Genomic DNA, 13,258 nt, shown 5'->3' with positions numbered 1-13,258 from the left:
CCGTGCTGAGGCCGAAACCTCGCAGTTATTGCGGCGTGGCAAGCAAGGCTACGCCAAAATAGGCATCAAATGATCCAAAAGAGCCGAATGTGTCCACCCAGTCAACCCCAAAACCCGACATAGTTGTACATTTCCATGGTTGTAGCCGGTGTCCCCTTCTCCCCGACCCGCGCCTTGTTTACGATTTTCACCACGCCTTGACCGCTACCGATAGGAGGTCAAACTCAGCGTGCTGCATTTCCGCTGAGCTCCACCGCCCTCCCACCCCACTTAAGCGAATCCTGGATGAGCGCGTTCCCTATAAAACTGCAAACACAGGCAAAACATGGCTTCGCTCCGCACGTGACAGGGGAATAGCACACGAGCCATAAGATGTTCATCACGCCGGGAAGCCTTTCCGGCGTGGTGAGCATGACCGCGTCTAGCTCGCGGAACTACACTGGCGAGTCGGCCGCCGCGCGTGTCGAGGTCACCCCGGCTGGCCGGGCCGACAGTCCGCGACCCCGTGGCGGATCACCCCCACTTGCCCTGGCGAAATAATTCATGTGTGGAAGCGGTGGTGTAGGTGCCCCGACCTCGACAGTCGATCGCCAGGCGGAGCCACAGGCTGGTTGTGGCGATGGCGGCAGGTGTGTTGGATGAGAACTGGAGAGGTGTCGGCACATAAGGCGGACGTGTGCACTTGCAGACGTGAGCGGATTCAACGTCAATCTGTTATTTGATGGGGGCATGTACCTAATGCGGCACCTGGTCCCCGAAAACCAAGCTCAAAGAAGTAAAACATCTGTGTATGGGTGCAGCGGCTCCCCATACGTTCCCTTTCGTGGAGGCATTCGCCAACTAGTGTAGGTAATTGGGCTTCGAAGAGTCATTTTCGGCCTTCGCTTGCGCGACAGCAGACTCTTGAGGGTCAGGGACAAAGGGTCCACTGACTCTTCGTTGGACGAATCTTTCGCGTACTGCTCATTTTTGGATTCTGTTGGCTACAGGGCGCTGTTGGGTGGCACGGAATGGCCAGCTGTCTGACAAACGGCAACAGCTGTGTTAGGGCTTGTCCGCCACCTGGACTGGAGCTGGACCCAAATGTTCCAGGCGCCTGACATTCGGAAAGGCTCGTATTCAGATTCAAGCCTCATTCATGGTTGAACGGTGTGTTCTGACCGAAAGGCGCATGCTGTGAAGGCCCAAGCTTTGTGTGCACGGTATGAAGGCATGGTCGTTTGCATGTAGCCAAATATTTTGGCACACTATTTCCGTACCTATTGCATTATGTTCAGTTGGGTGGGCCAGATTCGTTTCGGTTGGTTTCAGTAGGGCTCGGTTGGTTTCGATTGGCTTCAGTTTGTTTCGGTTCGGCTCGGGTGGGCTGAGTTTGGACGCGTTAGCTCGGGTTTCAGGCTTATCTGGATTTCTGGACACCAAAATTGAGTCATCCACTAAAACCCCATCATCCGGGATCAGGAATTAATCCGGGATTCAAACTATGCGGGGAACACCCACACATATACCAATGGTGGCTCAGTGTGACGTCAGCAAGGGATATGGCTGGGGTTATATTACGTCGGCTTTGGTTAGATGCACTGTTTACATCCACACATTATTTAGATCTGATGGTCCTCCACCCAGACGTTCTGACGAAACTGTTCTTGTTTCTAGCGTCCCGTGAGAGACTAATGGATTTTGACGGAAGGCTTACATCATGCATGGACCCAAGCTCGAGCTCGGACTTATGATCAAGGACCCGGACTCATGAGCCGTGGCAGTGGTTGGATGCTGTTCGATGATGCTGACACCTGTAGTTTGGCATGATTGGACTCAGAACTCAGGTTCGAATCAGTATACCGAAAGTTGGGACATGCGCGCAAGGTTAGCGTCGTATTCGTGTTCGCACTCAGTGTCGAGTTCCGGTTTTGCATTAGCTTTGGCTATGCTTCGATATTATCAAAGTTATTTTTTAAAATTATGCCTGTCTGCTCTAATGTTCTAAAGTGGACAGTCTAAAGTCAAAATCCCGTCCAAAGTACGGAAAATACAATCCACAAAAAGGAAGATGAGACGCAATCGATTTTTTAGCATCAAAACGTTGCTTGCCACAGGGATCAACCTCCGTAAAACAAACTGAGCCGCCAAAGTCACGCTTCAGAATATAAATCGATGCCAAATAACTGGGAACCCCACAACGGCTAGTCTTACCTTACGTTGAACGTTGGTCGGATCATCCAGTGCGATGTGGTGCTTAAGACACCAACTGGACCTCATGGTTCGCCTATCATGGCTTCCCCAACATTTGAACTTTTAATCTTGATCGGTAAAACTGAATGCTCGGGTGTGTTAGCGAAGGCTGGTCCGAGTGACAACTTCGGTTTTGGTGTTTCACACAGACGGCGGGAGCTCATAGCTTCGTCGCCATGGCGTCCCGGGTATCTGGCCTCGATTTTGGCCCTGAAAGGCTACCTAGAAAGTTCAAGTTATTTTTACGGAGGTTGGTCAGGTGACGCACTTTTCTATGCTCATTGCATCCGGATCGGTCTTACCAACTAAGTACGCATGACGTAACCCATCACTTGACTTTGATTTGAATATGAACGGGTGGCCTTGAATTTAGATGGCCTTGCCGGATGTTAGTACAGATGACGAACTACATTTTTGGGCTTAAAACGCCATGTTGTATGGACAGATATGGTTGATGTAAAGTTCCACGTAATTCAACCTTTGCCGGTCTTTGAGGTAGCCAACTGCATTTGATTTGAACTGCATGCAACACTCGAAATGGTCATCGTTCCGGTCTGTATGGCATCCCCACCATGTGCTTCTGCTTTTGACCTTGAAGATGATCTTGAGTTTGGATTGCCTTGTCGGGTGGTAGTCGGGTAATGCACTACGTTTTAGTGTTGGAAACGCCCAGTCGTGTCTCATATTTTGTTCGATACGACGTTCCTCATCATTTGACCTTAAGTTCGATCTACATAGCGTTGGTTACATTGAAATCAAAACCGACCTTATTTTTCGGCTAAGAGTTCGGTGAAATGAATCATGGGAAAGTTTCAGCTAAATTGGACCGCGGCGCTTTACACGAATACGAGGCCATTTTGACGGAGAAGACTTGGACATGAAACTGGACTCGGCTGCACGGACTAGGACCCTCGTGTGCCTGAGTCCGGGAGGCGCCGAGATCAGATGCGTCACCTTCCGCCGTTTATCGCGCTGTGACGGCGTACCAACAGCCGACCTCATACTGCGGCCATGTCGACCCTCTCGACTCCTGAGCGGCGCCGTGTCCTACGCGCCATCTTTTGGTCGCCTCCGACCAGCGCCGGATGCGCCAGTTTCCGGCGCGGCCACCGCTCCGCCGCTCCGCCGCCGGCGCGCGACGGAAGCGATCCATCGCGGCTTGTGCACCGCTATGCAAAGTGCCCAGTCAAACCACTTCACAATGGCTTCCGCCCCCTAGCAGGCGGCACAAGGTGTCTGGGGCGACACTGGGATCTCCGAGGTGTGGCTGGCAGTCGCCAGGGGTCACAACTTCCTACAGAGCGCACGACGGGATTTTAGAGACACACGTTTTTCGTCATTAGCTGGATGTCTTGCCCCACGGCGCGGGCTCGTCACTTTGCATAGTTTTGGGCTCACGTGCCTGGGCTCACGTGCCTGGGCTCGGACCCGTACCAGTCTCGGTCAGGGAGGCATCCGATGCGCCATCTCACCCATCATGCTGTTTACCGGGTTGGTGGTCAGAGGCGAACAGAAGATGGCGCGTGCGGCACCGCTCAGGGCGGAACCGGAGCTGATCGGAATGGCGCATTAGAAGTTCTCCCCCAAATAATTCGGAATTTACCGCCGGGCTAATGACGAGGCACGTCAACAACCGCCGTAAAAGGCCCCAGCGGCTGTTAGAGTCAATCCGCTGGTCATGTTTGGAAGGTGTTGCCTCAACCAGTGCCCTCGGCCATGACGCAATCGCAGCACAGGCGATCGGCATTCTGGCGTCCCGAGCCGCTCGTCATCGACCCGGGTGATCGCCAGCCTGCCGTCCCAAGCCGCTCGTCATCGACCCGGCCCGGCTGCAGACCGGGCGGCGTCACCCGAGGCGGCGGACACGATCAAAGCCAGGGTCGATTAATACGCGCTTGGGTGGGGGTCAGTTTGACTCCTCGAAGGTTTTTCTGGAATGATTCTGAACGGCTCGGCGCAGACGCGCTGCCCATTGCAAATCTCTAGACAGTTGATAGCGGATAATTGGGTATCACGAATTTAGACTTACCTTGTAAGCTCGCTGACCTACCTTAGGTCAAAGCCAGGCCATGGTTTCAGCGAAGGCGATTTCTAGGGAATCGTTCAGTCTGATGCAACAACGGAGCGTTTCATGATTCCGTGCATCTCTGAGATTGTCTCTGTGGTAAAACAACAATTCAGTTGTCATATTGCGCTGAGGTAGTTTCAGGATGAAGTTTGGACCAAGGTCAAAAGTAGCCTGTGTTTACTCGAGAGCTTACTGTATGAGGCAGTGTCTGGTGCTCATTTTGAATCTACTAATGACAGGAACCACATCATGCATCTTGCATAGATTTCTTAATTGTCAGAAAAGGTCACTGACCTAAAATGACCCATGTCAGCACATTGTTTTTAGTAACATGCCGCCTAGTGTAATCCTTAACGCCTCCTCAAATGCAAAAATCAAAGCAGTCTTGCATTATTTTGGTCACCATGACCTTCTAAAGGTCAAACAAGGTCACTGACCTTGACGAGCATCAGTGATTTATTGCTTAGGGCAGGTATCTGGGTTCACGGCGGGTGTATGAGAACGTCTGGGGGACTTTGGACGCCAAGGATTTTGGCCTTGTTTGACAAGAAGGTCATGACCTAGGAACCTCAAATTTTGACACAAGCGAGTTCACAGACAGCTAAACATACCCTCTGAATTTAATGTCTCTAGCTCTCTTAGTTTCTGAGATTTCAAGGAAGCAAAGTTGACACCCACCCGAGCAAAGGGTACTGAACCAACTATTCGGGCGCGTGCTAAGGGAACTTCTGCCTTTGAGGGAAATGGGTGATATACGGGGAGCAGCATACCCAGTAATGGTCCCGGAATTTATCAAGAAATCTTACAAACATTAATTTTATCCCTGCGCACACAGCACGGGGATTCACACTACCACCGATCACATTTGTCGATGATTCGTCTTTTCCACATCCCGACTAATGGCAACGTGGCCGTATTTAGCGAAGTTGATAAAGCTAATGATTCGGTTGCTACTCGCGGCATAGCAGCTCCTGGAACCTATCGGCGTTACGCTAGCGCTCTCTTGAGGGGTGCGAACGACCGCCCTCTACCCACGGACTGCACGGCTGTGTGCACTGTCGACCTGGCTGCTAGGACGGCGCATCCCACCCGATTAATCGCGGCAGGCAGGCACCGCGCTGCTCACAGCGGCCGGGAGCCGATCGAGACCTTTCTCACCGCGCTGCTCACAGCGGCCGGGAGCCGATCGGAGCCTTTCTCGCCGTGCCGTCCACAGCGGCCGGGAGCCGATCGGAGTCTTTCTCACCACGCCGCTCACAGTGGCCGGGAGCCGATCGGAGTCTTTCTCACCGCGCTGCTCACAGCGGCCGGGGGCCGATCATGGCCTTCCTCATCGTGCTGCTCACAGCGGCCGGGAGCCGCTCGGAGCCTTTCTCACCGCGCTGCTCACAGTGGCCGGGGCCGATCATGGCCTTTCTCATCGTGCTGCTCACAGTGGCCGGGAGCCGCTCGGAGCCTTTCTCACCGCGCCGCTCACAGCGGCCGGGGGTCAATCATGGCCTTTCTCATCGTGCTGCTCACAGCGACCGGGAGCCGCTCGGAGCCTTTCTCACATGCCTGTGCCCTTGTCACTCTCGCTCTTGCTTCCATACTTGCAATGTACCCGGTAACAGACACACGCCGAACCCACTGCATTAGAGCACATGAACTAAATGTTTTGAACTTAAAAAGGCAATGGCTGTAATATCTCTCTGCGGCTACATCTCATAAAGGCGAAGGACGCCCTGCCAACAACCACCGACTGAACAATGGGGACCTTGGTGCCGTGCCGCCGAGACAGCCATCTCCATCCGTGACCCCACAATAATCCGGTCCCCTCGCTCGGTGCATCGTCCCGTGACAAGCGTGCCGTCACCCCCCATGAGCTTCATCCCTCCACAAGCCCGACCGACTGATGGTCCGGCGGAGTACCGCACCCGAGTATCCATGCCGCATTGTGCAGTAGTGACGCAATCAGCACATCACATCTGCACAGGCCAAGGCCAAACCTGCATGCAATTAGCGGCGCATTACGGCGCAATACCACACCTCCGTCGTCCACTCTCGCATATATTACTGCCGGACACGGCCACTGTACAGGCATGTACATTACAGCGCAGACGGCTGATAAAAACGGCACCCACTCGGCTACAGGCAGCCTCTACACGGACGTCAGGCCCGGCCCGAAGCACGACGGCCGGCCGGGCCGGTCCGCGCCCGTCCATGGCTGGCGCGCGCCCCGCAGGTGCGCTCAACGCGCTCAGTAGCGCGTCGTGTCGCGGTACTTGCCGCCCTCACCCAGCTTGAACAGCACCGAGTCGCCCATGTCCGGGTTGAAGCCGTACCGGTACTTCTGGCCAGGGGCCTCCTGCCGGCAGCAGGGTGGGAGGTCACCCTCAGGTCGGGTCAGTACTGAGGTGGCGCCGGGGAGCACAGTCTCGCTCCGGTTATGGTAGGGGGCGCCAGGTAGCGCCGGGGAGCACAGTCACGCTCCGGTCATGGTAGGGGGAGCAGGTGGCGCCAGGTTCAACGATCCCCAACCCCGTGCTCGCCCATTGCACTGTGGTACGCTAGGTTGGAGGCCCATACATTCCTAGTATGTCCAGAGCAGCTGGCAGCTGGATTCCTAAGCAGCTGGGTTTGAGAGCACTCGCGACGCAGTGAGGTGTTTGGGGATACTTATCTAGCGTGCGGGATTTACGACCGTTGCGCGGTCGCTCCGAGTTGTAGCACCATCAAACAAATGTGATGGATTAGATGACCATCCCATCGCCATCCCGTACTTAGCAGACCATAGTGTATCATGCTGCGCTCGAAATGATGATGATGATGGGTTGGGCTTTAAGGCGCGCAGACAACAATGGTCATATGCCGCGATGCGCTCGGTCTGCTACAATTGAGGCGCTAGAGAATCGCTGTATCGCCACGCTATGTTTGCGAGCCACTGAAGTCTCGTGCTAGGCTTATGTACCACCGGCCCAGCTGCATATGTATGTTGTCTTTCGATAACCATACCACCATGAGATGTAACAAAGCACCACGCCGCGGTTGAGAACCACCGCGCAAGCATGCGCGGTAGGAGGATCATTGCACCACCGTGTTGGCGTCAGGACCCCCGCATGGCTACAGTGGATTCCGGTGCCGTCGCTCCAAGCTGTTGGACTTCGTAACGCGAAGATCCGTCGCGGAAGGGCATAACGAACGGAACGCGAGACTAACCGGACCACGTGAGCTGCGGTGAAGTGAAAACAATAACAATCAACAATACCAACAAATCGGGTAGGGTGCACTAATGTTGGAAAGCAGCAGAGTCGAACATGGAGGTGAACGCACAACGAGGTAAGCAACTCGATAATAGCTACGTTCGTTAACTGTGATGGGAATAGAGAAACGCCGCCGATTGGAACTAATTCAAGGCATTAACGTTAAAGACATTGAAGTACAGGTATAGTAACAAGGTACGTTCCTCGTTGCGAGTCAAACATTGCCAGGAGGTGGTGCAGTCCTAACCAGTAGCGTCCCGTACATATTCATTACACACAACCTTCCCCGGAGGCACGCGAACAAACCTCGGGCTCAGGCTACACAGCTTCTGCATAGTGTCGCACACTGTCGTGCACGCCCGAGAAAGCAAAGCCGGACGGAACGATAAGATGCACTAGTGTTCTCACTGCACTATGCAGCGTGGGTAGACACGTCTCTGGGTTGTGCTATGAGAACCCAGGCACCAGAACCAAGAAAGCAACAACAGAGACAAGTTTCTGAGTCGTACTGAGAACCTAGTCACCAGTGCCGAGCTGAGCAATAACAGAGGCAAGTCTTCAAGCTGCCCTATGAGAACTAGACACCAGCACCCAGCAGAGTAACGACACAGACGTCTCTGAGCTTCGCTGTGAAAACCTAGACGCCACTGCCCAGCAAGGAAACAACACAGACACACCTCTGAGCTTTACTAGTGAGAGCTCAAATACCAGCACCCAACAAAGCAACAGAGTGCTTTGCTGGATGCTAGTGCTGGGTGAAGCTGGGTGCTTCAATGGGGCTGCCATATTGATCCCCTGCCATGGAGGAGGGGGGGGGGGGAGGGATATGTTTATTATAGGTAATAGGTAATAGCCCCCGCAGTGGGAATGAAATCATAAAATCGCAACGCTGATATCTACAGATCGGATTATGTCGAATAACACCTTCAACAGACGTTTGCAGGAGTCACGTCACACCAACCTCGTTTATTAGTTCATCTGCTATCTTCATGTCCTCCTGCTCTCCCAGAAGTTCTGGTACGTCGAACCGAGGCACCATCATGTTCATCATCAGGTGTGATTTGTAGTTGGTGTACCTGAAGCCATATCAACGCTGAGCACCCCACTGGCAAAGGCGCCAGCACGAGTTCTTGACACACCATCACCCTAACACCACACAACGCTGTACCGCTCACAGAAAACTCCGTGGCCAACGGAACTGGGTGTTTTTACGACGTTCGCCATGAAACCAAATGACACCGCACTTCCGTTTGACCCTTCTGCACTGTTCGCGCAGTTTGGTGTGGTATTTAGTGCAGAGTGTGCCGGCCTGAAGCGGCGCCCCGCAGGTCCGGGGACTCACTGCGTGCGCCAGCTGTCCCAGTCGTCGTCCGACTTGCGCCCCCAGTCCTCCATCTTGTTGGTGTTGTAGCCGTACTGGGTGAAATCCAGCTTCTCGATGTCGTCCACCATGTGCTCGACGATCAACTCCTTGGAGACGTCGTACGTTAGCAGCTCCGAGTGCTCGCTGATGGTCTTCAGCCAGCTGTTCTTGTACGTGTCTTCCACGGCGTTCAGGAAGCCGTCAGTCAGCGCCGGCGAGCCAACCTCCAGAGGTCGGGCGCGCGCCTGGCGGGTCGACGCTGACGTCACAGGTGTGAAGGGTTGAGGGTGACGGACGCGGACGGGAAGATGTGGTCGAGCGGTCGCAGCTGAGGTCATGTGTGAATTAATGAGTGATGGGTCACATGAGGTTATAAGCGACGGGTCGAAGGCCACAGCCTAAATGTGAAGACACCGATAGGAAGCCAGGAACGTAGCTTAAGGGCACTGGCTAATCACATGTGAGGTGAAGAACGAGACGAAATAACGGCCGTGAGAGGCAATGAGCGAGGAAAACTGAGAACCTTATTAAGCATATAGAGGAACAAGAAAATAAAAAAAAACACGATGACAAAAACATGATTCAGAGTGGTAACATTCAGCAGGAGATTTGTAACACCGCTGCAGAGAAGCTAAAGCTAGGTGTCGCCCCGCTAACAAAAAATGAAAAGACGCGGCACAGCATTTATTGGCCCCAGCACACATTTCGCATGGCAGGCTGGGAGCAGCAGGCCTGCAGCCACCGGCACATGTGGCGTGATACGAGGGCTCGTACCTTGACCCTCTTCTTGACCTCCTCCACGGGGATGTCGAGGTAGATCACCAGGTGAGGCCGCAGCATGAATACCAGCGTGTTCTGGGCAATCTCCCGGTAAACGCTCCGCGCTGAAATCGCACCGAACCGCGCCGAAGGTATGGTCACAGCGGTCAGGCTAGGCTGGCCGTGGACACGGCCGCTCCGCAGGTACATTGGGTGACGAGCTAGTGCACACGGCTTGACAAGGTGCTGGTAAACTCAAGAGTCCTCCGCACTCCCGGCGTGCAAAACCGGAACCACACTTACCGCTAACGGCAAGACCCAACTCTCTGGTCCGCGTAAGGCCGCCACATCCATTCATCGAGCGGGGATGAAGTGACCAAGTCGAAGGGACTGGGCCTTCTGACAACTAGTTTAGTTTAATGTGCAGAAAATTAAGACATCATTAATTTTGTGCTCTAGCATTTGCCACAAATTTCCTCTCTGCGCTGTCATAACTCTGCCAGAGTCTGGTTCCACTGGCAGGTCCACTGGCAGGCGTGGTCCCACCGGCAGGCGAGTTTGCACTGGTGGTAGTTCCAATATAGTGACATTTTAACCCAAAGCGACATGGCCAAGTACAAAGCGCATGACGGTAGCAACCCAGTTACTCCGCGTTTTTTTGTGTGCTTACAAGGCTGCTTCTCAGAAACAAAATGTTTTCTGGGAAAACTGAAACAAGGCTGTTGTTTTCGTACCAAATCTGTTTGAGCCAGGGAACTCCAGCTGGATATCCAGTCCCTTCAGCTTCAGCTAACGCTGGCCACTTAACACGGAGCTCACCTCCACGGCTGACGAAGCCGGCTCTGCACATGGCCTCCATGTAGACGAAGTCACTGAGCACACACTTGTTCATGACGACACCCTGACCTGTGGCAGCGGCGGTCCAACGTCACCACCTCGGAGCGGGAGGGCGAGCCGCACAGCTGCCGCCGCGCGGCGCACCGCAGCGGCGACGGTCAGGTCAGATCGGGAAGACAGGGCGGTATGGGCAAGCAGACGGGGCTGGGAACACGGACATCGCTGGATGCATAGCTAGCCAGCCGAGTAAGACTACAGTCGAGGACTGCACCATTCTAATCCTGTATTATGTATTCAAGGAATATGAGGAGAGCAGGTATGCGGTCGTCTAATAGCGAATCCAGATGGTATGGGTAACAGGGCAGTAAAAATGCCTGATTAACTGAATGATGGTGGCGATGAAGCTGGAAACATAAACTGTTCATCTGTCGCCTATCAAAATAATCACGTGTTCATTTCGTGTTGGAGCTACAGGGAACATAAAAACAAAAGTAAGTTTTGAGTGCCTGCACAGACCTGTTGCCCCCCCCCCCCCCCCACCCACCACCCATGCACACGTCCGCTTACCCGTGTTGAGGAGGTGGGCGAGCGCGTCAATGTACTGAGACAGCTTGAATTCGAACCAGGTGATCTGGAACGAAGCCATGCGAATGTCGTAGGGATTCTTGAGGAAATCGTCCACCTGCATCAGCTGCACCTTGTGCGGCAGCCGCTCGTTGAGCTGCCGTAGGTCGTAGCCGTAGTCGTTGATGTACATGAGATCGGCGGAGGCGGGCGGCATGTACTGCATCTCGAACTCGTCGGCCAGCGCCCGCGCCACCTCCTCCTTGCCGGAGGCGATCGGTCCATCGACCACGATCAGGCGCGTGTTCTCGTCCCAGCGGCTGCGCGTCGTGTCGAAGAACGACTTGAGGCCACGGTAGGGCTTCTCCTTGTAGGGCCAGGGCGGGCGGGGCCAGCTCTTGGGACCGCCGCGCATCGTGCGGCCGGTGATGAGCGCCGCCTGCACAGCCGGCAGGCCGGCGCGCGCCGCCGACAACGGCAGCGGCTGCACGCGGCAGCAGCGCGACACGGTCGAGATGCAGTGCAGCGCCATCACGCCTCTGGAGGGGCACAGGCACCGGGCCGGCGCGGGGCGAGGCGCGGCTGTGGAGAGGGAACACAGTCCAAATCTCTGGAGGGGCACAGGCATTGGGCTGGCGCAGGGCAAGGAGCAGCTGGGGGGTAAAGAAAACACAGTCCAAATCTCTAGGAGGGGCACAGACACCCGGCCAGAGCAGAGCAAGGAGCAGCTGCAGAGAGGGGACACTGTCCAAATTTCTGGAGGATCTTGATACAATCTCTCTAGAGATGACAAAATCAACATAATCATGTATGAGGGTGCATAAGTAGGGGCATTGGTACTATATTTCACTCAAACACTTACAGAAAGTGCACACCAGCCAATACCAATGGAATGCCTCAGACATCCACATGACACACCAGTATGAACAACCATATATGATGACATGCATCAATGCTAAATAAAGATGCTATACATTTAAAACATACTTGATCATCTGAACTTTAAAAGTGCCAAAACTGTAGCTTGTATAAGCATCTCAAAACAATCATCAGTTGTTATTGCTGCCTTTACATTGCATGTAAAACCTAGAACCAAAGGCACTCTGATCATGGCAACAGCTTTTCTTATAAAGATGAAATTGATTAAATTATGTGCATGATTACATATTGCCATGCACCAGCTGTAGTACCAGAATGCATGTAAAGCTCAAAGTGAAAAAAACAACTTTAAGTTAACAAAACTAAAAACTCTGTACCAAATTCCACCATCATTCCACATAAGTCAGCATAATAGTAGCTTACAAATGCCATGCATGCCAGCTACTGCAAATCAAATACATCATTCACATAAAAAAGAATGGCCAGTATGTAAGCTTCATATCAGTTTCACTCTGAAGCATTCTGTCCTGAACAATGAGTAATATTATAAATATTTGAGCTCAAAGACTGAAGAAACACCATGTTGCCACACATATATATGCTCACATATACATATATACATATGCATGCAAGAATAAATAATGCATGGTAACTCAATTTCATATTAATTTATGCACCTAAATGTAACTAGTACAGGAAATTCAAAGCTGCCACACACACACACATCCTCTGAAGTAAGATAAATAATAATGGATTACAACAACTTCATATTAATTTGTTTGTCTGCTCAAACTTCATTTAGACATATATGCACAACATCTGAGACTATCATCTTCCTGGAAAAAGAGCAGTTATAAATAAAAGGCTTCAGAAATTATGCCCAGAATTATGTTATACACTAAACTGTTATTTCAAAATAAAGTTTACATGGACAACTCAAGCAAATACTCAATTTTCCTGAGTACATCTGGCATACACAACGTTGGCTGAACATATGACCCCGAAAAAGCAAGCAGATGTGTATCGCTCATTGCATCCACTTTATCTCAAACATATGCATAAAAACCTAACAACAGATCATCTGCTGTAAGCCCGAATAATCCTGGCTACATTTTGAGACCCGAAAAAATACCTTTAATACAATCCAACCAGCCAGAATTTCACGTTCGCCTCAGCCCAACCGAACTTTCAGAGGCTGTTCATCTCTTTCTGTTGAGAGCCGGTCAAGGAAAAGAAAACAGTTCGATAGACGTTTCGTTTTAGTAGTAAGCAAATAAACCTCAAACTTTGATTTTAGAACAGCAATTTTTCACG

General features: G+C 52.5%; 1 protein-coding gene across 2 annotated transcripts; it reads right to left on the bottom strand.

Moving 5' to 3' along the window:
- Nucleotides 1-6,336: 6,336 nt before the first annotated feature.
- ND-42 (NADH dehydrogenase (ubiquinone) subunit ND-42) lies at nt 6,337-13,168 on the bottom strand. Of its 2 annotated transcripts, XM_037229684.1 has the most exons (7): nt 13,077-13,168; nt 11,069-11,647; nt 10,484-10,570; nt 9,680-9,789; nt 8,885-9,150; nt 8,504-8,618; nt 6,529-6,647 (listed from the first exon to the last, which is right to left on the bottom strand). In XM_037229684.1, the coding sequence occupies exons 2-7, from the start codon at nt 11,595-11,597 to the stop codon at nt 6,540-6,542; spliced, it is 1,215 nt and encodes a 404-aa protein (XP_037085579.1). In that variant the 5' UTR covers nt 11,598-11,647; nt 13,077-13,168; the 3' UTR covers nt 6,529-6,539. The 2 variants fall into 2 exon arrangements, with proteins under 2 accessions (XP_037085578.1, XP_037085579.1); XM_037229683.1 differs by lacking the exon at nt 13,077-13,168 and having other exon boundaries at nt 6,337-6,647.
- Between the last annotated feature and the right edge of the window lie 90 nt (nt 13,169-13,258).

The sequence above is a fragment of the Pollicipes pollicipes genome, unplaced genomic scaffold, assembly GCF_011947565.3.
Source record: "Pollicipes pollicipes isolate AB1234 unplaced genomic scaffold, Ppol_2.1 Scaffold_6138;HRSCAF=7277_pilon_pilon_pilon, whole genome shotgun sequence".
In the NCBI taxonomy this organism is placed as follows: domain Eukaryota; kingdom Metazoa; phylum Arthropoda; class Thecostraca; order Pollicipedomorpha; family Pollicipedidae; genus Pollicipes; species Pollicipes pollicipes.
The sequence above is the reverse complement of the archived record's forward strand: the minus strand, read 5'-3'. Positions and strand labels throughout refer to the sequence as shown.